This window comes from Hyla sarda, chromosome 12 (genome assembly GCF_029499605.1).
Source record: "Hyla sarda isolate aHylSar1 chromosome 12, aHylSar1.hap1, whole genome shotgun sequence".
NCBI lineage: Eukaryota > Metazoa > Chordata > Amphibia > Anura > Hylidae > Hyla > Hyla sarda.
This window is the reverse complement of record NC_079200.1, coordinates 31163208-31190707: the sequence shown is the minus strand read 5'-3', so window position 1 is coordinate 31190707 and position 27500 is coordinate 31163208. Positions and strand designations below refer to the sequence as shown.

General features: G+C 37.6%; 4 protein-coding genes and 1 long non-coding RNA gene across 5 annotated transcripts in view; 1 reads left to right on the top strand and 4 right to left on the bottom strand.

Moving 5' to 3' along the window:
• Window positions 1-10143, top strand: part of LOC130296983 (uncharacterized) — an 11827-nt gene extending 1684 nt beyond the window's left edge. Inside the window, exons 2-3 of the long non-coding RNA XR_008849352.1 lie at window positions 6961-7054; window positions 10028-10143. This is a non-coding gene — a long non-coding RNA (uncharacterized LOC130296983). The remainder of the gene's footprint in view (window positions 1-6960; window positions 7055-10027) is intronic.
• HOXB3 (homeobox B3) overlaps window positions 1-27500 on the bottom strand; it is a 68309-nt gene that overhangs the window by 39199 nt on the left and 1610 nt on the right. The gene's annotated exons all lie outside the window — the stretch shown is intronic.
• On the bottom strand, window positions 1643-3605 carry HOXB4 (homeobox B4). Its single transcript, XM_056549104.1, has 2 exons — window positions 2430-3605; window positions 1643-1940 (listed from the first exon to the last, which is right to left on the bottom strand). The coding sequence occupies exons 1-2, from the start codon at window positions 2830-2832 to the stop codon at window positions 1654-1656; spliced, it is 690 nt and encodes a 229-aa protein (XP_056405079.1). The 5' UTR covers window positions 2833-3605; the 3' UTR covers window positions 1643-1653.
• HOXB5 (homeobox B5) lies at window positions 14744-18439 on the bottom strand. The gene is made up of 2 exons (XM_056549102.1): window positions 17734-18439; window positions 14744-15510 (listed from the first exon to the last, which is right to left on the bottom strand). The coding sequence occupies exons 1-2, from the start codon at window positions 18281-18283 to the stop codon at window positions 15263-15265; spliced, it is 798 nt and encodes a 265-aa protein (XP_056405077.1). The 5' UTR covers window positions 18284-18439; the 3' UTR covers window positions 14744-15262.
• HOXB6 (homeobox B6) lies at window positions 20503-23559 on the bottom strand. The gene is made up of 2 exons (XM_056549105.1): window positions 22893-23559; window positions 20503-20968 (listed from the first exon to the last, which is right to left on the bottom strand). Exons 1-2 carry the CDS (start codon window positions 23308-23310, stop codon window positions 20712-20714), a joined length of 675 nt encoding a protein of 224 aa, XP_056405080.1. The 5' UTR covers window positions 23311-23559; the 3' UTR covers window positions 20503-20711.

Genomic DNA, 27500 nt, shown 5'->3' with positions numbered 1-27500 from the left:
AAGAAAGAACGAAAATGAAAATTAATACAAGGCCGCATCTCACAAAAGAAGCCATTTGTCTTGTTGATTATCTATTTGCTTGTCAGGGTTTGAGCTATTGCAGTGGCCAGGATCCTTTGTAATATAAAAACACACAGGAAAAACCTGGAAACACTGAGAAACATCTGTGCAAAAAGAAAAAAAAAAAAGGAAAAAAAAAAGGCTAATAAATGTATCAAGGAACAAGGTGATTTTTAGGGCTAGAAGCTTCTTATACTGATGGTCCAGGGTGTCTTAAGTGTAAAATAAACTTTCAGTTTCCCTTAAGTGCTATTTGCCAGTCATTATGAAGTGGTGTAGGAACAAATAGGATTTAATGTAGAAGATTAAGAGTACTTACAGATAAAGTCGGCCTGCAGGCAATGGGAAGACACCATGTTATAGCAAATACATAAACACTCAGATGGGAAACAAAAACAATATTTATTTATAGACTATTTACAATTAAAATTTCACAGCAAAGTCAATGAGGAATGGCTGCACCCTGCAATATATACATATGAAACTAGATCAGTGTTGGGGGGGCCTCCTGCTGATGCAAAAACTGCAACTCCCAGCATGCTGGGAGTTGTAGTTTTGCATCAGCTGGAGGCACCCTACTAGACTTCTAGCTGAATGACTCACTTTCAGGCCTTGTATATATGGGTGGTCTCCAACCTGCGGACCTCCGGATGTTGCAAAACTACAACTCCCAGCATGCCCGGACAGCCAACGGCTGTCCGGGCATGCTGGGAGTTGTAGTTTTGCAACATCTGGAGGTCCGCAGGTTGAAGACCACTGGACTAGATGGACTGTAGTGCTTTCAGGCCTTGTATTTTCAGTGGTCTCCAACCTGCGGACCTCCAGATGTTGCAAAACTACAACTCCCAGCATGCCCGGACAGCCAACGGCTGTCCGGGCATGCTGGGAGTTGTAGTTTTGCAACATCTGGAGGTCCGCAGGTTGAAGACCACTGGACTAGAAGGACTGTAGTGCTTTCAGGCCTTGTAAATATGGGACTAGATCAGTGGTCTCCAACCTGCGGACCTCCAGATGTTGCAAAACTACAACTCCCAGCATGCCCGTACAGCCAACGGTTAGATGGACTGTAGTGCTTTCAGGCCTTGTCCTTGACTACTTTGTGTTTGCAGATCCCCTACCAGGCGCTAACAAGATGCTTTTTAGCTATTAAACAGCAATCCTAAAATAAGAACCAGTCTCTTCAGTCTCTTCAATGTACAAAGTGTATAAAGTGTATTGTGTGTGTGTGTGTGTGGGGGGGGGGGGGGGGGGGGGACGTCAAAAGCAACACACAAGTGCCCTGCTGTAATAACACAACACCAGAGGGGGGAAAAAAAATACAAAATACAGTCTCCCCTAGAACAAGGAGCCCTCATTTATTAACGGGAGCGTCGGTTCTGTCAAGCGGCGCTTCACCCTTTGTGCCGCAATGTAAACATGACAAATGGGCCAGAGTTTGGCTTGATTAAAGATGAAACATAGATCTATCTTCTCCAAATCTGAAATCTATCTACAAGGCTTCTCCTGAATGAGCCGAGGAACAAAGCCAAGTCCCAGCCAAGTCTTCTTCTTCTTCTATAAATAACCAGAATGGGTTTTTATTTTTTATTTTTTTTAGGGACAGATCGGTGAACCCTCATTCTGGCTCTGGTTTGAGGAGGGGTTATTAGATCTGATTTTAGTATTTGGGAGCTTATGATCTTTTTTCCATTTCATCCTTCTGTTTTGGAACCATATCTTGATCTGACGCTCAGAGAGGTGCAGCGCCTGCGCAATTTCCACCCTGCGCCTGCGGGTCAAATAGCGATTGTAGTGAAACTCCTTCTCCAGCTCCAGGACCTGCTGCCTGGTATAGGCTGTTCGGGAGCGCTTGAGTTCTCCCCCAGAATAAGAGGCATTGACTGCAAAGGAAATCACACACACAATACAAGCTCTATTAATGGAGATAGAAGTCCACTATATACAAAAACAAAAATAAACTAAAAAATAAATAAAGTTGTGTTGTTTGAGTGCAGTTTTGTCTGCCCCCCTTGCTATGATTTATACATAATGTAATGATTAATCCCTAATTCCTAGTTACTGGTTTTTAGCTATGACAGGATGCAGTGAAAGTTTACCCAATCTGCCACTTAAACACAAATTAGGGATAACATAAAACCTTAATGTAGGATGGGCTACAGCACTATAAAAAAAAAGGGGGCTTTGGAGAAATTTGAGGAGGATGGTGAAGTCTACTTCAAAGGCTGTTGGCCAAGTAGAGTCGTAAAAATTTATGGAGGATGTAATTATACTGCTCTGCAAACAGGAGATTGTAAATTTTAAAACGACACCGCACACTTTGCAAGCCTTTTGGCTTAGTCAAGAAGAGCAGGGACAACTGGGGCACTTACCAGTAGAAAGGTGCGCCTTCTTCATCCAGGGGTACACCACTGGGTTCTGGCAGGAGGATTCTGGGGGCTTCTGCTCTGAGGACACTTGGCTGCAGGATGGAGGGGACCCAGTGATGGTGGTCTGGCTCTGGTGCTTGTCTTCAGGAAGAAGTCCAACTTGTGGGTGAGTCGGTGGAGATAGGATGGAAGGGGCTGGTGGTCCGGAGCCCCCGCAGGAGTAGTGCTGGCTGGTGCAGGCTGATCGGGGGTAGGTCGCCCCATGCTGGAAGCTGCTCTCCCTCTTCTGGCTGCAGTAATACTCAGGAGAGGGGCTGGGAAGGTAATCAGAATGGGAATATTCCTCACACGGCGGAAATTTGGGGTCCACGTATTTGGAGCTGATCAAAAACGAACTCATGGTCATTTATTTGTTTGAATTTAACCCAAAACCCATATACAATTTATTCCTGTAGTCCTGCTCGTTTTCCTGTTTCGTAAAACCCTCCTACTTACTGTCAAGTGAACAAAGTTGAGTTTGCATGTGACACCAAGAACCAATAGGATTCTTCCCACCATCCCCGGATAAGGAAACGTGCTCCATAGCGCAGTCAGGTTATCTCGCCCCAGTCCAAAAAAAAATAAATAAATAAATAAAATACCAACCCCCTCTAAATGAAGCTGGAGTATTAATATACCAGGTGAACTGAACCCCAGTAGATCACTCCGCCTCTATGGCTGTGTCCATCATCATCCACCATAATACAACTGTTTATAAACATTAAGAGAATCTTCCACGATGATGTTTCCTTTAAAGTGGAGAAGAAAATTAAAAAAAAAATTCCCCAGATTGCAGCTGCAGTTGGCGGATGGGTCTGTCTGGTGTCTGCAGACAAGAACTTCAGACTGGCAGAGACAAATATGTCCTGCTCTGGATCGATGGAAAATTCATCAACTAATTCGGGATACTTGCTTTACTAAATTCCATTTAGGCACATTATTAAATTGCCTATTGCAAGTCACTGGAGCACAGTTGTGGAGGAAGAGAACAAAATTGTAGCACAGTGAAATTAATGTTCTCTCATCGTAGTCAATGAATTATTGTATTACAAAAATGATTAAAGTTCTTCGGTGGTCGCAACACCTAAAAACAGGTTCAAGTCGACAAAAAACAACAACAACAAACAAACTAAAAAAAAAACAAAAAACAAAAAACAACAACACATGGTACACAGGACAAAACACTTCACAGACATCAAAGTCGCATCAGATTGCGCCATCTTTGCGCCTGTAGCGTTTATGTCAACTGCATATCCCCCCAGACACGAATTTGTGAAATGATTGTCCTCACACAAATTCGGATCTACAGGGTACATACAGAAGACAGACAAGGTCTTCTCACTGCTTCCTGACAGATCCAGTGCATGGTATTAGGACAAGTGACACCACATACATTCATAACGATAATAAATAAAATACATAGTCAATCATAAATTATAGAAAACACTCAAATACACATTAAGCCATAAATAAAGTGGTGGCCTCAGGTAGTGAAGAGGGAACGTGAGTGAACTTCACTCCATAAATAATAGTATCATAAAACAATACAGGATTACATTACAGCTAATACCTTCATAAACAAGCAGCAATAATCTGCAAATCCCAAACATTAGCCAGGCTGCTTATCACTGTACAGACCACGAATGGATACACAGGGCTATGGTTGTCTAACCCAAAGTCACAGATAAAGAAGTAGATAAGACATGAAAGCAGCGATCATCGAAGACATTATCCTCCATTATTACCAATGTCTTCACAAAATCATTCCACAAATGACTGAAGAGACAACTATATAGTATTTGGCCACTGAGTGTAACATAAATAATAATCTACCTATCCAGCTAGAGAAAGAAAACAGAACACATATCCAACAATACAATATTTCAGCCATTTATTAGATCACACACATAACATTTACATAACATTTACATAACATTTCGTAATCAAAGTTTTTAAACGCAGCTTTTTTCTAAAACGAATAAGTTATATTCAGAATATACAGAAAAATATAATATACAAGTAGAATGTATTTTTCTTAGCATTATCTATCATCTATCTATCTCCTATCTATCTATATATTTATCTATCCTTTCTATCAATCTATCTATCTATCAGTATATCTATTTATCTATCCTATCTATCTATCTATCTATGGTCCATCTATATATCTATCTATGTAAGTATGCAAATATATATATATACATATATATATATATATATATATATATGTTAATCTATCCGTCTATATGTCTGTCTTTCTATCTGTATATCCATGTATCTATCAGTATATCTATTTATCTATCTATCTGTCTATGTATGATCCTTCTACATATCTATGTAATATCTATCTGTATATCTATGTAATATCGATTTGTATATATATCTAATATCTATCTGTATATCTATCTATATCTATGTAAGTATGCATCTATATATATATATATGTATATATATATATATATATATATATATATATATATATATATATCTGTCTATCTGTCTGTCTATCTCTCTGTATATCCATGTATCTATCAGTCTATCTATCTGTATATCTATTTATCTATCTATATATGTTTATGTATGAGCCTTCTATATATCTATGTACTATCTATCTATCTATCTATCAAAGTGTTTGTATGTATATATATATATATATATATATATATATATATATATATATACACATATATACACATATATCTTCATAGATCTGGTTAGGAAGAAAATCATAATATAATCACCACTTATGTCACCCTTAATTTGAGATTAGGCCTCTTGAATATTTATTTAATGTTGGGCTATATCCATAGCACCAGTTACAGATTATAATGTTATCAATAACAGTTATTATTATCATTATTATTTTCCGGTGCATACCACGTGATATCCATGTACCTACCCCTCCATGTACCTGTGTTTTGTTCTATGTATGGTCTTTCTACCTGTATGATTCCCACCCCCTGTGTGCGCCTCCCTCCACCTCTCCGCTGCAGCCATGCTCACATACCTTGCTCGCTCCATGCCTCCTCCTGTCTTCTTTCTTCCATAGAGTAGATCTGAGATGTCACTGGGCCCAGGGACTTTACCCTGATCTTCTGCCGGTACATATTATAGCAGAGCAGTACTTGGCTCTTCTCCTTGGTGCGGTCAGGCTCAGGGGCCTTATGAGCCCATTGAAAACACAGATCCCCAGTTTTTTGGGGGGAATTAATCTAATAGTTTGTCAGTCTTTGTTAAACAGCGAGGCGTGGTGTGTGTGATGCCGCTGGCATTTTCATATAGTTCCTACAAGCTGTGACCTGCGATTCACCCTGTCCTGGCCTCTCCCACTGCACTCACAGCCTGCAAGAGGCAATGGATCCATGTACAATTCTATATCAGGACATGGATCACCACAGCCTCCAACCAGGGGTGACACCTACACTCCACATAGAGAGGGGATCAAAACAACAACATTTACTTCTATACAAAGTGCAGTCATTATTGTAGTCTATATTATGCAGGAAACATTACAAACCTGAGGGGTGCATGGGAAAAAGGAATTCATGTGTGTGTGTATATATATATATATATATATATATATATATATATAATACAAACAAGGATAGGTTAGCCAGCATTATTGATACCAAACTATTATATGGACCTGGCATACAGGTGCAGGCTGCTAGGCTAGGTATACAGCAACAGAAGAATACAGCAGCACACTGCCAGCACAAGGATATAGGTAAAACATGAAAAACTATACAGCTATAATGCAAAAAAAAAAAAAAAAAGGAAATAGTGAGGTACTTAGCTTGCAATTTGGCGGCCAAATAGCTTGGACCATCCCACCATATATATAATAGATAGATATGATAGATAGATAAAAGTAGAGAGGGCTGCAGCACACAAAATTCTTCAGTGCAAAAACTTGTGTTTTATTCCATCTCCAGCAAGATAAATACATAAAGTGCAACGTTTCGGTAGTCTCACACCAGGCTGTGCCTGAAGATGGTGGTGTGAGACTGCCGAAACGTTGCACTTTATGTATTTATCTTGCTGAAGATGGAATAAAACACAAGTTTTTGCACTGAAGAATTTTGAGTGCTGCGGTCCTCTCTACTTTTATGGAAGTTTGGGGTCTCTAACCAAGTCTTCTATGACTGTGTGCACCTTAATACTATTGCATGTGGACTGGATGTGCTGCTTTTCTGGAATTCTATAGACAGATCGATAGATAGATAGATAGATATGAGAGATAGATAGATAGATAGATAGATAGATATGAGAGATAGATAGATAGAATATAGATAGGACATAGATAGATAGGAGATAGATAGATAAACACACACACATGTTTTGTCTAAAGTGGTTTCAATATCAGACAAGTAGGTGTGTAGATAGTTCAAGTTGGTGTCCTTTTGTAATAATGGGGAAAAAAATACATGTAGGGAATATATGTGATTGTTTTCTAGTTTTATTATAATGTACATTCTATGTTTCGTCCCTATAGACTATATTTCAAGTATGAATAATAGAACGTTACAGTGAAGCCGTTCAGTGCATTCATAATGTTATACTATAAAGGGCCCCTTTGTGTTTAATAGGTGAGTTTGTCAATAAAATGTATTAAATACTAAACAACTATTCAGTAGCAAGTGCTACAATTAAAGAAAAACTATGAATATTGCAATACATGCAGAGAATAATGGTTGTAGCACAAATATAAACATTTTTACAACAATAATAATTATTATTATTACTATTATTAATAGCAGTACTACTATTACTATTACTATCATTATTATTTTAATAGTATACTAATATTAGATTTACTATTATTATATTTGCAGTAAGCTGAGTTGCTTCTAGTTTTTTGTTCTTTTTTTTCTGTGCTTTACCTTCTATTTACATTATGTTTGCATTACATTTGCATTTTTGTTTACCTTTATAGAAAAAAATTATTAGCAATTACTGTGTAATAAGGTGTCATACTAATATATATATATATATATATATATATATAAATATATATATATATATATATATATATATATATATATATATATACATATTCACGAAATAACAAGTGGTACAGTAATGATATCGGTAGTAAAGGTTCTTGTGTGTATTACTATTAGAATTGCTGTATGTGGGGGTCTCCCTAACATTTAGTTATGTCGGGGTCAGAGAGCAGCCCAGTATCATTACAATAATCCTTAAATTGCAGTTTTGCCCTTAGTATCCATTGTACTCTAGGTGCAGCGTTTTAACCATTCTCTAGAGGCATTATATTATATTAACTATATACTGCTAAATATTAACTAAATATTCCGGTTCCTTCTTGTTCACTGTTACCTGCTCTATATTATTAGTTATATGGTAATGTGAATAGGATGCACTGGATTTATAACAATCTTTTCCTATTAAGGCTATTGCATCGTGTGCTGTCTACTATTGGGTGTATAATTGCATTGATCACGTGTTGTAAGAATAGGATTAATCTGCTGCAACGAGTGTGTTATTATATGTATGTATGTATATATATATATATATATATTGTCATTACTGCATATATATATATATATACACACACACTGTATAATGTCATTACTGCATATATATAGATATATATTTATATATATACTGTATATCATTACTGCATATGTTATACTGTTATCTGCATATTTACTCGGATCTTAACGACTTATTCGTTTTCTGTGTATAGAATAATATATCCATTGGCCTTACAGCAGCTAGTGCATGTTCTCTATAACAGAAGGAAGCGATATGTGCAGTAAGTGCAGCAGATCTACAGATCAGTGCAGCAGTCACTTACATACCTAAACTTTTGACCCTCCACTTCTTGACCTCCAGGACCATAATATGTCGCTAACAAGCGCTGTCAGGCTGCCCTAAGGCTGGGACACACAGACCCTATCACACTCTCTTTTTTTTTTTTTTTTTACTATTCCTTTATAAAAAGAACTGAGAAATATAACTGTATATATTTATTTTTATATTACAGTATAGATAAAGCAATTACATAATTAAGGCATAAATATATATGGTTGTTTAGCTATAACATCAGGGTTTCTTCAATATCCTCCAAATCAAATGCATTTTCTACTGATGAAGAAACGTTTTATCTCTTACTCTCGTTTAATCTATCTATCTCTATATCTGTCTATCTCTATATCTATCTCTATATCTATCTCTATATCTATCTCTATATATATCTATCTTTCTATCTATATATCTATCTATCTATCTATTTATTTATCTATCTCTATATCTATATATCTATCTATTTATTTATCTATCTCTATATCTATCTATCTCTATATATATCTATCTATCTATCTTTCTATCTATTCATCTATCTCTATATCTATCTATCTATTTATCTATCTCTATATCTATTTATCTATCAATCTATCTTTCTATTTATCTATCTATCTATCTCTATATCTATCTATATCCAAGGAGAGCAGCACAACCTCAGAAGTACTCTGTAGCAGGTGCACGCTATGCGGGTGCCCGGGATAGGGCTCCACTTTTAGTAGCAATCCAAAAAGTAGCAGCACACAAAAAATTTGGTAAAAAAGGTGTATTTACTCCAGTGAAAACTTCAGGAGAGCAACGTTTCCGCGGCCTCTCGCTGCCATAATGGTGGCGAGAGGCCGTGGAAACGTTGCTCTCCTGAATTTTTCACTGGAATAATGGAATAAACACACCTTTTTTTTACTACATTTTTCTGTGTGCTGCTACTTTTTGGATTGCTATCTATCTGTCTGTCTGTCTGTCTGTCTATCTATCTATCTATCTATCTCTATATCTATCTATCTCTATATCTATCTATCTCTATATCTATCTATCTTTATATCTGTCTATCTATCTATCTCTATATCTATCTATCTATCTATCTCTATATTTATCTATCTATCTATCGCTATATCTATCAATCTATCTATCTATCTATTTCATATCTATCTATCATCTATATCTATCTATCTATCTCTATATCTATCTATCTCAATATCTATCTATCTATCTATCTCTATCTATCATCTATATCTATCTCATATCTATCTATCTATCATCTATATCTATCTATCTCTATATCTATCTATCTCAATATCTATCTATCTATCTATCTATCTCTATCTGTCATCTACATCTATCTCATATCTATCTATCTATCTATCTATCATCTATATCTATCTATCTCTATATCTATCTATCTATCTATCTATCTCTATAGCTATCTATCTATTTATCTCTCTCTCTCTCTCTCTCTCTCTCTCTCTCTCTCTTTTTATAGTTATATTCTATCAAGTATAAAATAGAAAGAAGATAACAATACAATGTTTTTAAAGCAGGAGAATCAGCCGGATGATCATTGTATTTATGACCATAAACTGTGTGTGAACCTGGTCTGAGGCGGGCCCTGCTGTTCACTATGGGGTACTGCAAGTCACTGAATCTGCAGACATAATCACCGTGACTACATTGAACTTAGCCCCTTTTTGATACAGGGTGACTAGCTAAACAAAGTGCATGATTTTTTTTTTCTTTAGGCAACCTTCATGTGACCTGGACTGTGGGAAAAAAAGAAAAGAAATGGGATTGATCCTAGAATTGTACTGATCCACAGGAATGCATAAGGCATCCTTCTAGTCACTCTCTGTGATCATAAATATATGTATTTTTAGAATGATTATTGTGTCTGAATATATATATATATTATATATATATATATAGTGTCCCGAATTGTCGCTTGGACAGTGGCCCTTGTGGGTTATGGTTCCCGGCAGTGCAGGGGGGGCTCTGGTTGGTTCTGTTCCCTGCACCAGACTGCTGACCTCGCAATGATCCCTCTCTCTATGAATAATTGATGGGGTATGTGCAAAGCTTCTCCCATTCAGAATGCAAACCCCATTATCCTGCCAAAATGGCGATTTAATCGTTTAGAATAGCTGCGCTTTTTCAGCTCATTTGTGCCCCCTTTGCTTTTCATTTGATATTCCTAATTAAATCGTTTAGCAGATTTCCATCACCTACTTTACTTACCAGCAAATAAGACATTTCACTCCACAAACTTCTCCGCATTAGAGGAAAAGGGAGAGTTTGGTAATTATAAAAGCGTTAATTCTAAGCAGAATGATGATCAAGGAAAAGGTGAAGGAGGGTTCAGGGTACAACAGGCGGCCTGGGGGTGAAAAGGGCAACGTTCTGCAGCAGTGCCAGGGACTGTGCCCACCACTGCAGACCTGCTGCACAATATTCTCGAAATTCAACCAAATAGTATGCAAACTTTTTTCATTTTCGAATGAAAATAGGAGCAAAAGATTCAGGGAGAGGCAAATGTAAAACGAATAAATAGGATAGATAGAAATAAAAAGAAAGATAGATAGATATGAGATAGAGAGATAGATAGAAATAAAAAGAAAGAAAGAAAGAAAGAAAGATAGACAGATATGAGATAGATAGATAGACATAAAAAGAAAGAAAGAAAGATAGATAGAAAGATAGATAGATAGGAGATAGAGAAATAGATAGAAACAAAAAGAAAGAGATAGATAGATATGAGATAGATAGATAGATAGAAATAAAAAGAAAGAAAGATAGATAGATAGATAGAAAGATAGATAGAGAGATAGATAGATATGATAGATAGATATGAGATAGAGAAATAGATAGAAATAAAAAGAAAGATAGATAGATAGATTGAGAGATAGATATGAGATAGAGAAATATATAGATATGAGATAGATATGAGATAGATAGATAGATAGATAGATATGAGCTAGATAGATAGATATGAGCTAGATAGATAAATAAATAGATAGATAGATAGATAGATAGATAGATAGATAGGAGATAGATAGATAGCATGCATTACATTTCTACAGATAAAAAAATAAAATAAAATAGACATCTCTTCCTGGCTATAACATTAATCACCTATAGACAGATTAAAGAAGAAAAATATTGCTATGAGCAAAAGAGGAAACAAATAGAAACCCAGTGACAATCCTTTGTGTCTGTGCAGCCATATCCTTGCTTTCCTGTTTATTGCAGAGAACACCATCCTCATGGAACAGTGCACCTCCAGATCTGTGACCCCAGACTCCCATCATCCTGCAGTCTCTGCCGCAATCATCTGCAGTCAGGGTGATTAGGAGCTGCAATGTCAGAATTAGCCCTGATTGCACATTCCGCCTATTAAACTAAACTATAAACAAATAAAAAAAAAAGAAGAAATGACTGCAGGACCTGGATACATTCAACAATTTTAGCACAGTGTTCCTTTTGTAATTTGACTCGCTAAACGACCCCCATAGATTATTTGTCATCTGTAATTCTCTACTAAATCCATTGCTGGTGACTGTGCAGTTAGGAGAACTTTGAAAACAGGCTGGAGCCACAACAGATGTTACATTTCCTTCTAAATTCTAAACTGTTCATATCTATGGTATATGGAGAAACAATCTATCCTTATGCAACCCAAATATTTCACAACGAAAATTAAATGTTTATTGTGTATTGTCTATCACTCTAAACGATCTTATCTACTGTCCAATGAATCGAAAAGGATGCTTGTGCTGTAGGCTAGTATGCACAGAATACATCATTAATTCTATCTATCTATCTCTCATATCTATCTATCTATCTATCTCATATATATCTCTCATATCTATCTATCTCTCATATCTATCTATCTATTTATCTCTCATATCTATCTATCTCTCATATCTATCTATATATTTATCTGTCTATCTATCCATCATCAATCTATATATTTATCTATCTCCTATCTATCTATCTATCTACCTCATGTCTATCTCTCATATCTATCTATCTATCTATCTATATCTCTCTCATATCTATCTATGTATTATATACCACTACGACATAGAATGACACAGAATGAACTATCTATCTATCTATCTATCTATCTATCTGTCTGTCTGTCTGTATGTCTGCCTGTCTGTCTGTCTATCTTTTCCATCTATCTATCTACTATATGCCACTAAAACACAGAATGAACTATCTATATCATATCTATCTATCGATCTATATCATATCTATCTATATTATCTATGTATCTCTCAAATCTATCTATCTATCTCTCATATCTATCTCATATCTATCTCATATCTATCTATCTATCTCATATCTATCTATCTCATATCTATCTATCTATTTATCTATCTATCTATCTCATATCTATCTATCTATCTATTACATACAACTACAACACAGAATGACACAGAATGAACTATCTATATATTCAGCATTGCTTTATATATATATATATATATATATATATATATATATATATATATATCAATTATCATGGTACATGCAATTTCTTCAGCAAAAATGTGATCCTGTGAGCGATCGATCCTTGTTCGTCTACAAGCCATCCACACACTTTCAGACAATTCTGCATTTTGGTTTTTGTTTTTTGTCCAATCATTCACCCCCTTCCATCCTATTAAATATATGCTGCATCCCATTACGTATGAAACCGATCTAGAGCAAGTTGCATGACAATATCGTGACATTATTTTAAAGGTCATGGATAAAAAAAAAAAAAAGAAACTAAAACTTACTTTTTTTTTTTTTTGTCGCCAGATCCTGCATTGTGTGCACTGAGCAAGAAAGCTGCAGTGTGTGTGTCATTCCCTGTAGCAGCTCCTCTGCAGCTATCCTCCCTGGCTGCTATCCTCCCTGGCTGCTATCCTCCCTGGCTGCGTCCCTCACAAGCCAGTTAAACTGTCACTTAACATTGTGGAGAATGTGAAATATATTGTACATTGTCAACTCCCTAAAACCATAAACCTAAGTTTATGGAGCTCACGTGACTTTTGAGAGCCAGTGAGGGGGTATCTGTCTGAGGTCTGGGCCATTTTTACGATCTAACTTCTAGATAAAACCGTACCCATTTGACATGTAAATGTCATACCTACTTTGGGTGTAGTTTGCCTCTGCTAAAATAGCAATAGGGATTGGGATGCTATAGCCTGCCCCTTAAATCCTCCACAAGGCCTAGAAGAAGTTGGGGTAAGTGTTACCATTTCTGAAGTGATTTCTACTTGTTTTACATACAACTTTTCTGAGAATAGAATGATTACTTGCTGGAGTGGAGTCACAGAGAGTATGGATAGTTTGGGAAGTTTGAAGAAACTTTTTTTTTTTTTTTTTAGAACTTTCCCAACATTAGAGAAATCCTTTGGTTGATCTAGGCCAGTGGTCTCCAAACTGCGCACCTCCAGATGTTGCAAAACTACAATTCCCAGCATGCCCGGACAGCCGTTGGCTGTCCGGGCATGCTGGGAGTTGTAGTTTTGCAACATCTGGAGGGCCACAGTTTGAGTACCGCTGATCTAGGCCAGTGGTCTCCAACCTGCAGACCTCCAGATGTTGCAAAACTGGCTGTCCGGGCATGCTGGGAGTTGTAGTTTTGCAACATCTGGAGGGCCACAGTTTGAAGACCGCTGATCTAGGCCAGTGGTCTCCAACCTGCAGACCTCCAGATGTTGCAAAACTGGCTGTCCGGGCATGCTGGGAGTTGTAGTTTTGCTACTTCTGGAGGGCCACAGTTTGAAGACCGCTGATCTAGGCCTGTGGTCCCCAACCTGCGCACCTCCACATGTTGCAAAACTACAATTCCCAGCATGCCCGGACAGCCAACGGCTGTCCGGGCATGCTGGGAGTTGTAGTTTTGCAACATCTGGAGGTACGCAGGTTGGAGACCACTGATTTCTAGGCGATAAATATTTATCCCCCCCCCCCCCCCCCATATAAATTGTGCTTCTCCTATCTAAATATTTATATATTCGTTGTAAATATCAGATACATAACCTAAATATACAATTACTTCACGAAGGTATGTATCAGGAAATATAAAGGAAAGTAGTTGTAGTTTTGCAACATCTGGAGGTACGCAGGTTGGAGACCACTGATTTCTAGGCGATAAATATGTATTCCCCCCCCCCCCCCTATAAATTGTGCTTCTCCTATCTAAATATTTATATATTCGTTGTAAATATCAGATACATGACCTAAATATACAATTACTTCACGAAGGTATGTATCAGGAAATATAAAGGAAAGTAGGGGAACAGACAAGACAAGACATTTGACAAGTAGAGAAACATCTCTTTTTATTATTATTATTAATAATAATAATATTACAAATACAACAATGGATGGGCAAATCCCCAGGCAGACAGACAACACAGGTACCGCCAATAGACCAAAACATTGTCACTCACTCCCCCCCCCCCCCAACACTGACTAGTGTGACAGTAGCTTGAGCCTAATACCTTGTCATAAGAGAACAATTAACAAACACAAATCTACCAAGCAATAAACACAGATCTGACACCGAAGTCAAACACAATGCAAGGAGGTTTAGTGCATCAATGAAGCCTACCTGTCTGGAAAAAATAAAAAAAGAGAGACCTGTAAACCATTTAAAAACGCATATTATGTTTTTTTAAATTCTTCTTATGATGAACATCATCATCATCATCATCATCAATTATAAATAAGTTAGAACACTGAAGAGCTGGATGAACATGCCATGTAGTCCATACAAAAAGCAGCAGTATACAGTCACAAACAGGGAACATCACGGCGACTGAGCGCACTGTACACAGCTAGAAATGAGGAAAAGGTAGGTGGGTGGGTGGGTGGTAGGTATCCAGGGCAGTAGCCATCATTGTCCAACTAGAGGTGCCCAGAAAGTGCCACTAGAGGTGTCCCAAATGGGTGCAGTCCTGGCATTCTTGCCTTCACTGTCAGGGCTGGAAAGCGCTGCCTGCTGAGGCCAAATTCATACTTTTCAGTTTATTGTCTTTTTTCCATTTCATTCTCCGGTTTTGGAACCATATCTTGATCTGTCGCTCGGATAGGCACAGTGCGTGTGCGATCTCTATGCGTCTCCTGCGGGTCAGGTACCTATTGAAGTGGAATTCCTTTTCCAGCTCCAGGGTCTGGTATCGGGTGTAGGCTGTCCTCGCCCGCTTCCCATCGGGACCTGCCATGTCTGCATGTGAGGAGAGTAGTTATAGCATAATAGGAACCCACCTGTAGTATTACCCCACCTGTAGAATTACCCCACCTATAGTATTACCCCATCTATAGTATTACCCCATCTATAGTATTACCCCACCTGTAGTGTTATTCTATCTGTGGAATTACCCCACCTGTAGAATTACCCCATCTATAGTATTACCCCACCTGTAGAATTACCCCACCTATAGTATTACCCCACCTGTAGAATTACCCCACCTATAGTATTACCCCACCTATAGTATTACCCCACTTGTAGTGTTATTCTATCTGTGGAATTACCCCACCTGTAGTATTACCCCATCTCTAGTATTACCCCATCTATAGTATTACCCCACCTATAGTATTACCCCATCTATAGTATTACCCCACCTGTAGTGTTATTCTATCTGTGGAATTACCCCACCTGTAGAATTACCCCAACTGTAGTATTACCCCCACCTGTAGCATTCCCCCCACCTCTAGTGTTATCCCACCTATAGTATTACCCCATCTATAGTATTACCCCATCTATAGTATTACCCCCACCTGTAGCATTCCCCCATCTCTAGTGTTATCCCACCTATAGTATTACCCCATCTATAGTAGTACCCCACCTGTAGTGTTATCCCACCTATAGTATTACCCCACCTATAGTATTACCCCACCTATAGTATTACCTCACCTACAGTATTACCCCACACATAGTATTTCCCCACCTGTAGTGTTACCCCTTATGTAGTATAACCCCACCTGTAGTATTACCCCACCTATAGAATTACCAGACCTGTAGTATTACCCCACCTGTAGTGTTTTATCCCACCTATAGTATTACCCCATCTATAGTATTACCCCACCTGTAGAATTACCCCACCTGTAGTATTACCCCACCTGTAGCATTAACCCACCTATAGTATTACCCCACCTGTAGTATTACCCCACCTGTAGCATTAACCCACCTATAGTATTACCCCACCTTTAGTATTACCCCACCTGTAGTATTACCCCACCTGTAGTATTGCCCTAACTATAGTATTACCCCACCTGTAGTATTATCCCATCTGTAATATTTCCCCACCTGTAGTATTACCCTAACTATAGTATTACCCCACCTTTAGTATTACCCCACCTGTAGTATTACCCCACATGCAGTGTTACCCCACCTGTAGCATGACCCCACCTGTAGTATTACCCCACCTGTAGCATGACCCCACCTGTAGTATTACCCCACCTGTAGCATGACCCCACCTGTAGTATTACCCCACATGCAGTGTTACCCCCACCTGTGTGCATTGTCCCCCACAAGTCTGCCTTTTTTTTACTCTTCCACTTGACACTTATTTTGCCCTTTTTCATACTGCATTGGATTACTGTCACCCACTGTCACCCACTGTCACCCACTGTCACCCATCTCCCTAAACTCTGACATGCTCTTCTCTTTATTCCTACAGTCTCTCACAATTCTTCCCCGCATTACAACCTTTCCTCTAATTTTTCCCCCCAGAATAAACCTTTTCTCTTTTTATCTCTCAAACCGCCCTGAATTTTCTATGTTTTTCTTCTGCCCCCACATTTGTGTTTTTTAAATGCTTTTCCTTTTTTTTTTTTTAGCATTTTTGTCCCCTCCTTACTCTTTTTCTTCCCAGTTACCTCCACAAACCTTAATCACCCCACATTGCCGTCTGTCCTCTTTTCACTGTCACCCCCCCCCCCCAAAATCGCGGTACCCCTGCCGCCTCTACACTCTTCCAATCGTAAAGACTTGATACAATCCTGACAATATCCGATCAGAAATAAACCTCCACACTACATTAGTTTATAATAATAATAAAAAATAAATTAATAAATAAAATAAAATAAAAGAATCCCCAGTGTTCTTATTCCTCCTCACCCCCCCCATACACCCGGGTATACCGCCTCTGTATTATTTAGGATGACACTATGCAGACCATGAATAGTCCACTGTGTAGCATGTCTCTAGAAGCCGAATAGAACAATGTTTCCCAACCAGTGTGCCTCCAGCTGTTGCGAAACTACAACTCCCAGCATGCCCAGACAGCCGAAGGCTGTCTGGGCATGCTGGGAGTTGTAGTTTCGCAACAGCTGGAGGCACACTGGTTGGGAGACACTGGTGTAGAATATAAAACAAAGCAAAAAATGTTCTGGGGCTTCTTCTTATCTCCCCTGTGAAATTGCAAATAAAAAGAAGCTGCGGTACCGTGATTAATGTGCAGTTTCCTCATCCAGGGGAAGATCTGTGGGGTCTGTCCGTCTGCAGTGGTCGCTCCAGCGGGACTGCTCTCCTGCTGCGCCCGCTGCACACTACCGCCGCCTCTCGGGGTGGCTTCTTCAGGGTCTGAGGACGCACTGGTCTCCTCTATCTCTGTGAAGTGGCTGCTGCTGGAGGTAGTCGGGTCAGAGGGGACCTGTTCGTTCTTCCCCCCGTGGTTCTGGGACTCTGGGGAGGAAAGGGGGCAGCTGGAGGCGGCTCTGAACCTGCTCTCCGGGTCTGGGAAGCCTCCCGTGCTGTCTCCATAGTGGTGGCTGCTGCTTCCTCCTCCTCCGCCGCTGCTGCTGGGAGCGCTTCCCCTGCTGACGCTCAGGTCCATGCCATTGTAGTTGTAGGCACCATAAGAGGTGGGATGCATGCTGCTCGCCTCCCTGTAAGCCCCGTTCACATTGCTGCTTCCAGTGCCATAATTTAACACATGGTAGTCGGGGCCATTAGGATAGCGCCCTGAGAACGAGTTCACAAAGTAGGAACTCATTTGGGTGAATTTTGGAGGCTTGATTTGTGGATCACCCCGCGTCTGACGATTTATGATGTATTCATGAATTATAGCAATGCACTGTACTTCGGTTTTTTGCTATGTATGCGGCCAAATATGGGGGTGTGGGTGCGTTTGGAAATCACGTGCTTTTGTTGACCAGTCGTAAATTCTCACTGATGACCTCAAGAGGTAATTCATGCTCTATGGTTACAAATAATGACGATCTGAGAATCGTTAGGCCCGAGTCAATGTACAGCTTCCAAAAAAAAAAAAATCATTGGGAAACTGAGCCTCTGCCTGTTGGCAGACTGCGCCACCTACCGGAAAGACGGATCATTGCAGCGGGGGTACACACCCAGAAAATAACCCATTATGTGCCCCTTTTTTTTATATATATATTCTTTATAGGTCCTAATAACAGACACAACAGGTCTCACTTTTGATCTAAATAAGGCGAAAATATATGTAAAAAAATATAAAATAATACCCTTAAATAATACTCTTGATCCTACATTAAACCTACTGTATTGCCAGTGACGCCTTATAAAACATCAACGATGATGTCTTAAAATTCTGGGGTAGAAACATGAAAAGGCAAAAAAAAAAAAAAAAAAAAAATGAAGGATGAAGAATATGAAAAATATAGATTAACCGGTTGTAAACTTGATGGCCATGTGGTCATCTATAGATTTATTGAGCCAGTGCAACATCTGGAAATGCTGCTATTGTGTCTAAAAGAAGCCATATATAATCAAGAGTTCTAAAAGAAGTCGCCAGCGTTTCTTTTGTATACACTAGATCAGCGGTCTTCAAACTGTGGCCCTCCAGCTGTTGCAAAACTACAACTCCCAGCATGCCCGGACAGCCGGAGGCTGTCCGGGCATGCTGGGAATTGTAGTTTTGCAACAGCTGGAGGGCCACAGTTTGAAGACCGCTGCACTAGGTATATATATATATATATATATATATATATATATATATATATATATATATGTGTGTATATATATGTGTGCACCACTGCACTAGGTATGTATGTATGTATATATATATATATATATGTGTATATAAATATATATATATATATATATATATATATATATATATATAAAATGTAGTAAATTTGAGTAGCCGTATTAGTCCTATGAACCAGGAATAAATTCGATCGTGTGAATAACAAAGGACAGATGGAGATTTCTAAACAGAATCTGAATGGACTCTCAGTGTTGCTGCTTTGCTTATTCCAGGATTGTCTAGGATTGAATTTATATAGAGAATAATAGCAAGTGAAATAAATAATACACGGTCTTTATTCAAGAATCCATAGAAGGAAAAAAAAATAAAAAAAAATAATAATAATAAAAAAAATAAAAATAAAAGAAATAAATAAAAATAAAATATATATAGATAGATAGATAGATAGATATAGATATATAGAAATATAAAATAAGAAGCTAGACTGGTGTCGTTGTTTATAGAAACGTCATATTTTATTCCCAGCAGATAATCTGTTATTCGAATCCATAATGCTAAATATACAGAGAAAATAAACCACAAAATATGCATTGTCCACAACATTTAATAAAATACCCCCAGACGAGCTGCCCAGCATTCAGAACAAGAGGGAATTGGATTAGAGGACGCTGAGCTGCTGCAGCCTGCATTTCTCCATTCTCCATAATACTGTACCTCTCTCATTTTCATGTTGGGAAAGTGCAGGAACACAGCCAGTGTTTTATAATGAGAACGGATGTTTGGTCAGTCGGAATTCCCAGGGGGTGGTGCAGCTACAAAATACAGACATTAGACTATTTGTGCTTGTAATATAACATCACTGTGGGGATATCTCATTCCATTCACTATTATTAGCCAGCAGAGGTCCTTGTCATGGGACAGGTCAGATCACTAGGCCGACCCCGACTACAGATATACAGTTTAGAATTAAAATAATAAGAATAATAATAATAAAAAAATAAAAAGAATAACAACCACACACTGAAAACTAATAATAATACTTATAGTAATAATAATAATAATAAAAATAGACCATTTCACAATGACTTTCTAGGTAGTATTTAAGTTTTCAGTAGACATGGAAATAATACACTAGACAACAAAATCAGTATATGCCAGATCGTGCATGGAACACGTAGACAAGATTCCCCTGTGTTGCTCTATATACATTACAATATATATATATACATATATATATATATATATATATATATATATATATATATATATATATATATATGTATATTCTTACACTTGGAGTGTATTCCAGTATTGCAGAGCGATGACAGTCAGACATGTAGGTAGTTATTATAATACAGATAATCTGTTCTTTACCAGTCCTGTGTGCAATTATAATAATTTATTCAAGATACAAGGATTAGAGCGCATGTGGCGCTATGTATGTGCCTTTTATTTATTCGGCGGCTTTCTCTTCTTCCTCTGCGCCCTGCACAGAAGAGCTGAGTAGTTTACTTTCCTTTTTCCACTTCATCCTCCTGTTCTGGAACCAGATCTTGATCTGTCGCTCGGTCAGACACAAGGAGTGTGCGATTTCGATCCTTCGTCTTCTGGTCAGGTAACGATTAAAGTGGAACTCCTTCTCCAGTTCCAGCGTCTGGTATCTGGTGTAGGTCTGTCGCCCTCTTCTTCCACTGGGCCCAAATACTGAACCTGAGAGGGAAGACACTTCTATTAGGAAACTATTAGGATCTGTCTGGTTTATTGCTACTTCCTGCTGTTTACTATACGAATCTTGTATTGTTGTAGATCAGACATGTCTGCTACAGTTTATGTATATATGGTGGCAGGGGATAATATGGTTTTTTTTTTACCAGGAAGGGTCTGGCAGACTGTTAGGAACTAAATAGCTGTGGAATATATATATCAGGAAAGCAAAAAAAATAAATAAAATAATAATAATAATAATAATAATAATAAAAATAAATAATAATAATATATATATATATATAAAAATATAAATATATATGTATATAAATAGATATAAATATATTTAATTGATATATATATATATGTATATATATAAATAAATATATATATATATGTAAATAAATATATATATATATATATAAATATATATATATATATATATATATATATAAATATATATATATATATTTATATATGTGTATATATATATATATAAATATATATATTTATTTTTTACTTTTTTGTGCTTTCCTGATTTACTTATTTTCATTTCTTAATCTTGACATAACTAAACTATGCATATATATATATATATATATATATATATATATATATATATTCATAAATAAAAGCTCCAATAATATGCACTATGCAGAAGGACTCCCAGAATTGAATTTTACCTCTGGAAACCAGATAGGATAAATGTTGGTGTGACTGTAATTGTGGCTCATAAGTTTTGCCTGTAAATACCAATAATATCTGTTGTATGAATGCTCAGAGTTCTTAGCTCCAACCGGTTTACAATAATAGATTCGAGCATTTAAGTGATAATGAAATGTATTGATCGCCACAAGCTGTGCATTAATGGATACAGCACTTTATATTCTGACTAATGGGCGGCAGGTCCGGCTTATACACAGAACACACCAACAGAACAGAGGAGGAAATGTGGCATCCTCAACCCTGCAACTGGTAATAAGTCACTGAGCTGAAATATCATCTGGGAGTGCTTCATTACACTAAACTTTCATTAGGATAGAAGTGCATGTCTTTAATGTTTAGAATGTATACTTACAGCGGTATTTCCCAAGCAGGGTGCCTCCAGCTGTTGCAAAACTACAACTCCCAGCATGCCCAGGCAGCCGAAGGCTGCCTGGGCATGCTGGGAGTTGTAGTTTTGCAACAGCTGTAGGCACCCTGCTTGGGAAACAGTGACTTTACAGCAATGTAGGTGATGAGTTATTGGGACAGTGGCAGAAAGACACAGACCAGGGTAGTGAAGGACTAAAGATGAATGGACCAGGTACAACATGCAATGCGAGAGATATCATGCAGGGAGGAGTAGTTGCATGCAATCAAAATTTTGGATGACAGGGTGTGATGGCTGGAGTTTTGCAACAAATGGACCAGGGTACAGCGTGCAATGCAAGAGATACCATGCAGGGAGGAGTAGTTGCATGCAATCAAAAAATTGGATGACAGGGTGTGATGATTGGAGTTTTGCAACAGCTGGAGGCACCCTGGTTGGGAAACACTGACTTAACTAACAGCATCCATCTGGAGAGCAATGTAGGTGATGAGTTCTTGGGACAGTGGCAGAAAGACACAGACCAGGGTAATGGAGGACTAAAGATGAATGGACCAGGTACAACATGCAATGCAAGAGATACCATGCAGGGAGGAGTAGTTGCATGCAATATAAATAATGGGTGACAGGGTGCGATGGGTATGGAGATAGGGATATGTCTTAACAGGGTGCATACTTGTCTAGGGTGCAGACACAATGGGATGGTGGTGGTGGTGGGGGGGGGGGGGGAGCAGTTGTAGGAAAAGTTTGCAAGTGAAAAGTGAAGTTGCCCAGGGCACATATGGTCGGGGCTGTGAGATTTATGGCCGCCTCCTCTGTATATGGAGGAGAAGCACTTACTATTGCAGGAGTTCATCCTCTGCATCCAGGGGTAGACTGGAGTGGAGCATTTGGCGTCCTCCGGCTCCTCATAGTGCAGTTTGCTGTGCGCACAGTCCGGTTTGCGCTGCTCTTGGCTGTAGAGAGGAGACTGGTCATCCAGGGAGGAGATGGCGCAGGAAGCCTCCTTGTCCCTGTAAAATCCAGCTGCGCCATAGTCACAGGCAGCCGTCCGGGAGTATGCTCCATTAGCTTGCTGGTGGTAATAAGAAGATGAAGCATAGCCCTTGTCCTGGACTCCAGAGGCCCCATAGCTGGCAGAATAGTGTCTTAAAGGATCCGCATAGCCTGAGGAATATAACGGGATCTGTCCTAGGAAGGGTTCCTGCCCACCAGGCAGAGTTACCGGGAAAGTGGAGTTGACAAAATAGGAACTCATTGGGAGGAGGCTGCAGTCCTTCCTGGCTTTATGATTTGTTGTGTTTTATAGTCCAAGTGGTTTAGCTATTAGTAGTTTATCGGAGATTGGGTTTTAGCTGAAGGGGGATGGCCGGGTGCCAGTGAGGGACAGAAGGAAATAGAGGCATATGATCACATACTGACCAATAGCGAGCGCCTGAGATTGCGAAATAGCACCCTAGAGGGGCTTCCAGTGCACCAGGGACCCTGTGAGATACTAGAAGCCTTCCCAGAGACACAGCTCCAGCACATAGCTCCAGATGAATAAAACTATTTATTTATTGATGGGAGTGGGGGGGTGGGGGGGGGGGCACAAACTTCTTTATTATGTCAGTGCAGGACTCAATCCCTACACCTACAGGAACCAAGGCTGAGCCATCTTCCCTATCTTCCCTTTTGACATAATAAGTGTATATACATAAATATGTGTGTGTGTATATATATATATATATATATATATATATATGTGTGTAATTTATCAGTGTAAGTGCAGGTACCAACACTATAAGTAGCAAATGTATCCAGAGAGCAGGACACAGAAGAGCAGCGCTCGGGCATTGTATCTCTCTACTAGTCTCTGGCGCTATTAGCGCTGATATCTCACTGTGAACTCAGCTGTTTTGGGTCAAGGTCTACCTCCAATTGTAGAAAGGTGTATATATATATATATATATATATATATATATATACCGGGCTGTACATGACTATTGGTGTATGGTAAGGAAGTCTAAAATATCTGCGAGAGATATATACTTCTAACATATATAAGAATCTATCTATCTATCTATCTATCGATCGATCTATCTATTTATCTATCTCATATCTATCTATCTATCTCATATCTATCTATCGATCGATCGATCTATCTCATATCTATCTATCTCATATCTATCTATCGATCTATTTATCTATCTCATATCTATCTATCGATCGATCTATCTCATATCTATCTCATATCTATCTATTTATCTATCTCATATCTATCTAATATCTCATATCTATCTATATATATATATATATATATATTTATCTATCTCATATCTCATATCTATCTATCTATCTATCTATCTATCTCATATCTATCTCATATCTATCTATCTCAGTGGTCTTCAAACTGTTACCCTCCAGCTGTTGCAAAACTACAATTCCCAGCATGCCCGGACAGCCGAAGGCTGTCCGGGCATACTGGGAGTTGTAGTTTTGCAACAGCTGGAGGGTTACAGTTTGAAGACCGCTAATCTATCTCATATCAATCAATCTATCTATCTATCTATCTCATATCTATCTATCTATCTATCTATCTATCTATCTATCTATCTCATATCTATCTCCTATCTATCTATTTATCTATTTCCTATCTATCTATCTATCTCAAATCTATTTATCTATCTATCTATCGATCTATCTATCTCATATCTATCTATCTATCGATCTATCTCATATCTGTTTATCTATCTAGTGTATCAGTTTGAAGTATGAGATTATAAATATATATAGATTTAAGGTATCCACAATACATTTCTTCTCTACATATAGATACCTAATACCTAATCTGGTGGCTTTATGTGCTTATTTATGTAATTATTAATTCGTGTAAAAGTAAAATATGAATTATTTCATTCATTGCTTCAAATGTATATAAAATGTAAAATAAGCAATTATTGGAATATGTCTATAATTAGTTGTGCCCTGTATTCATGCAGTATTGATGCTCTTTTCGCCTCTATGTTGTTATAGGAGGAAGATTCCCCAGTGTTGCTGTATATAGTACAGGTTACCAGTGACCAACCCTCCACACTACACACAGCCATGTAGTGAGTACATGATCGCAGATCTCTCTTATATCTGGGCCCCAGCCTTCTCACCATGATGGGAATATTCATACAATTATCTCTGCGGCGATCACATCGCACCCAGTGTCGCACATTAGAATGTACACAGCTATTTCGTTCCATTGCCATTATATTGTGTTCTATTGTCTATATTTCTAGAGATGAAACGGTACAGCCTAATAAACCATATGGATACACGTGTGATGTGTGTAGTAAACTTATTACGATATGGATACACGTGTGATGTGTGTAGTAAACTTATTACGATGTGGATACACATGTGATGTGTGTAGTAAACTTATTATAATATGGATACACATGTGATGTGTGTAGTAAACTTATTATAATATGGATACACATGTGATGTGTGTAGTAAACTTATTATAATATGGATACACATGTGATGTGTGTAGTAAACTTATTATAGTATGGATACACATGTGATGTGTGTAGTAAACTTATTATAATATGGATACACATGTGATGTGTGTAGTAAACTTATTACGATATGGATACACATGTGATGTGTGTAGTAAACTTATTATAATATGGATACACATGTAATGTGTGTAGTAAACTTATTACGATATGGATACACATGTGATGTGTGTAGTAAACTTATTACGATATGGATACACGTGTGATGTGTGTAGTAAACTTATTATAATATGGATACACATGTGATGTGTGTAGTAAACTTATTATAATATGGATACACATGTGAAGTGTGTAGTAAACTTATTACGATATGGATACACGTGTGATGTGTGTAGTAAACTTATTACGATATGGATACACATGTGATGTGTGTAGTAAACTTATTATAATATGGATACACGTGTGATGTGTGTAGTAAACCTATTATTATATGGATACATACGTGATGTGTGTAGTAAACTTATTACGATATGGATACACATGTGATGTGTGTAGTAAACTTATTATAATATGGATACACATGTGATGTGTGTAGTAAACTTATTATAATATGGATACACATGTGATGTGTGTAGTAAACTTATTATAATATGGATACACATGTGAAGTGTGTAGTAAACTTATTACGATATGGATACACATGTGATGTGTGTAGTAAACTTATTATAATATGGATACACGTGTGATGTGTGTAGTAAACCTATTATTATATGGATACACACGTGATGTGTGTAGTAAACTTATTACGATATGGATACACATGTGATGTGTGTAGTAAACTTATTATAATATGGATACACGTGTGATGTGTGTAGTAAACTTATAATATGGATACACATGTGATGTGTGTAGTAAACGTATTATAATATGGATACACGTGTGATGTGTGTAGTAAACTTATTATAGTATGGATACACATGTGATGTGTGTAGTAAACTTATTATAATATGGATACACATGTGATGTGTGTAGTAAACTAATTACAGAGACACTTTAGAGAACATGAATGGATTTCTCGGAATTCCGCAACTTCCAGACATATTTAACACATTTCCAAATATCAAAACAAAGAGCAAAGCAAGAGGAAATGTAAAGCAGATTTCCTGGGAATGTCCCCCCTTTACTACATGGAGGCACAAACACAGGGACTGAGCCGCCGATCAGGACTTCTCTGGTCCCTGTTGGATTCTTTAGAGGCAGATGAAGAGAGATCGCAGTGGGGGGGCTGCACTTAAAAACTTATTGTTGCCATAAAACAAGACTTTAGGAAGCAGATAACAAGAGGAAAAAAGAAAAGAAAATGACTGTATTTGACTGTAGCTGAGATCTCAGACATCTATTATTATTATTATTATTATTATTATTATTATTATGGTTATAATTAATGTCGCTGTGCAAATCTATAGGATTTGTTAGTAATTATTGCTTAGTTAATTTTTTTTAATAAACAATAACAATATTCATAATAACAACATGTTGTTGGTATTATTATTGTTATATTATTATTATCATCATTATTATTATTATTATTATTATTTTCATCATTATTATCATCACCATCATCATCATTATTATCATCATCACCATCATCATCATCATTATCATCACCATCACTATTTCTATTTGTAAAACGTTATTATAATTATGTTCTGGTGTTCTGGAATAAAAGATAAAAAATGATATCGTTGTTAATATTATTACTGTATTATTATAATAATAACAACAATGATAATTATTGTTGTTATTTTTAATATTATTATTAGTAGAAGTTGTATGTTTTTGCCGTTTACATCCTTATATCCCGTCTCAATGCAGAAAAGTATGGTATTAACACTGGATATTATACAGCCTGGAAATGCTGCACTGCACTCTTCTATATCCATCATAATAGTCAATAATT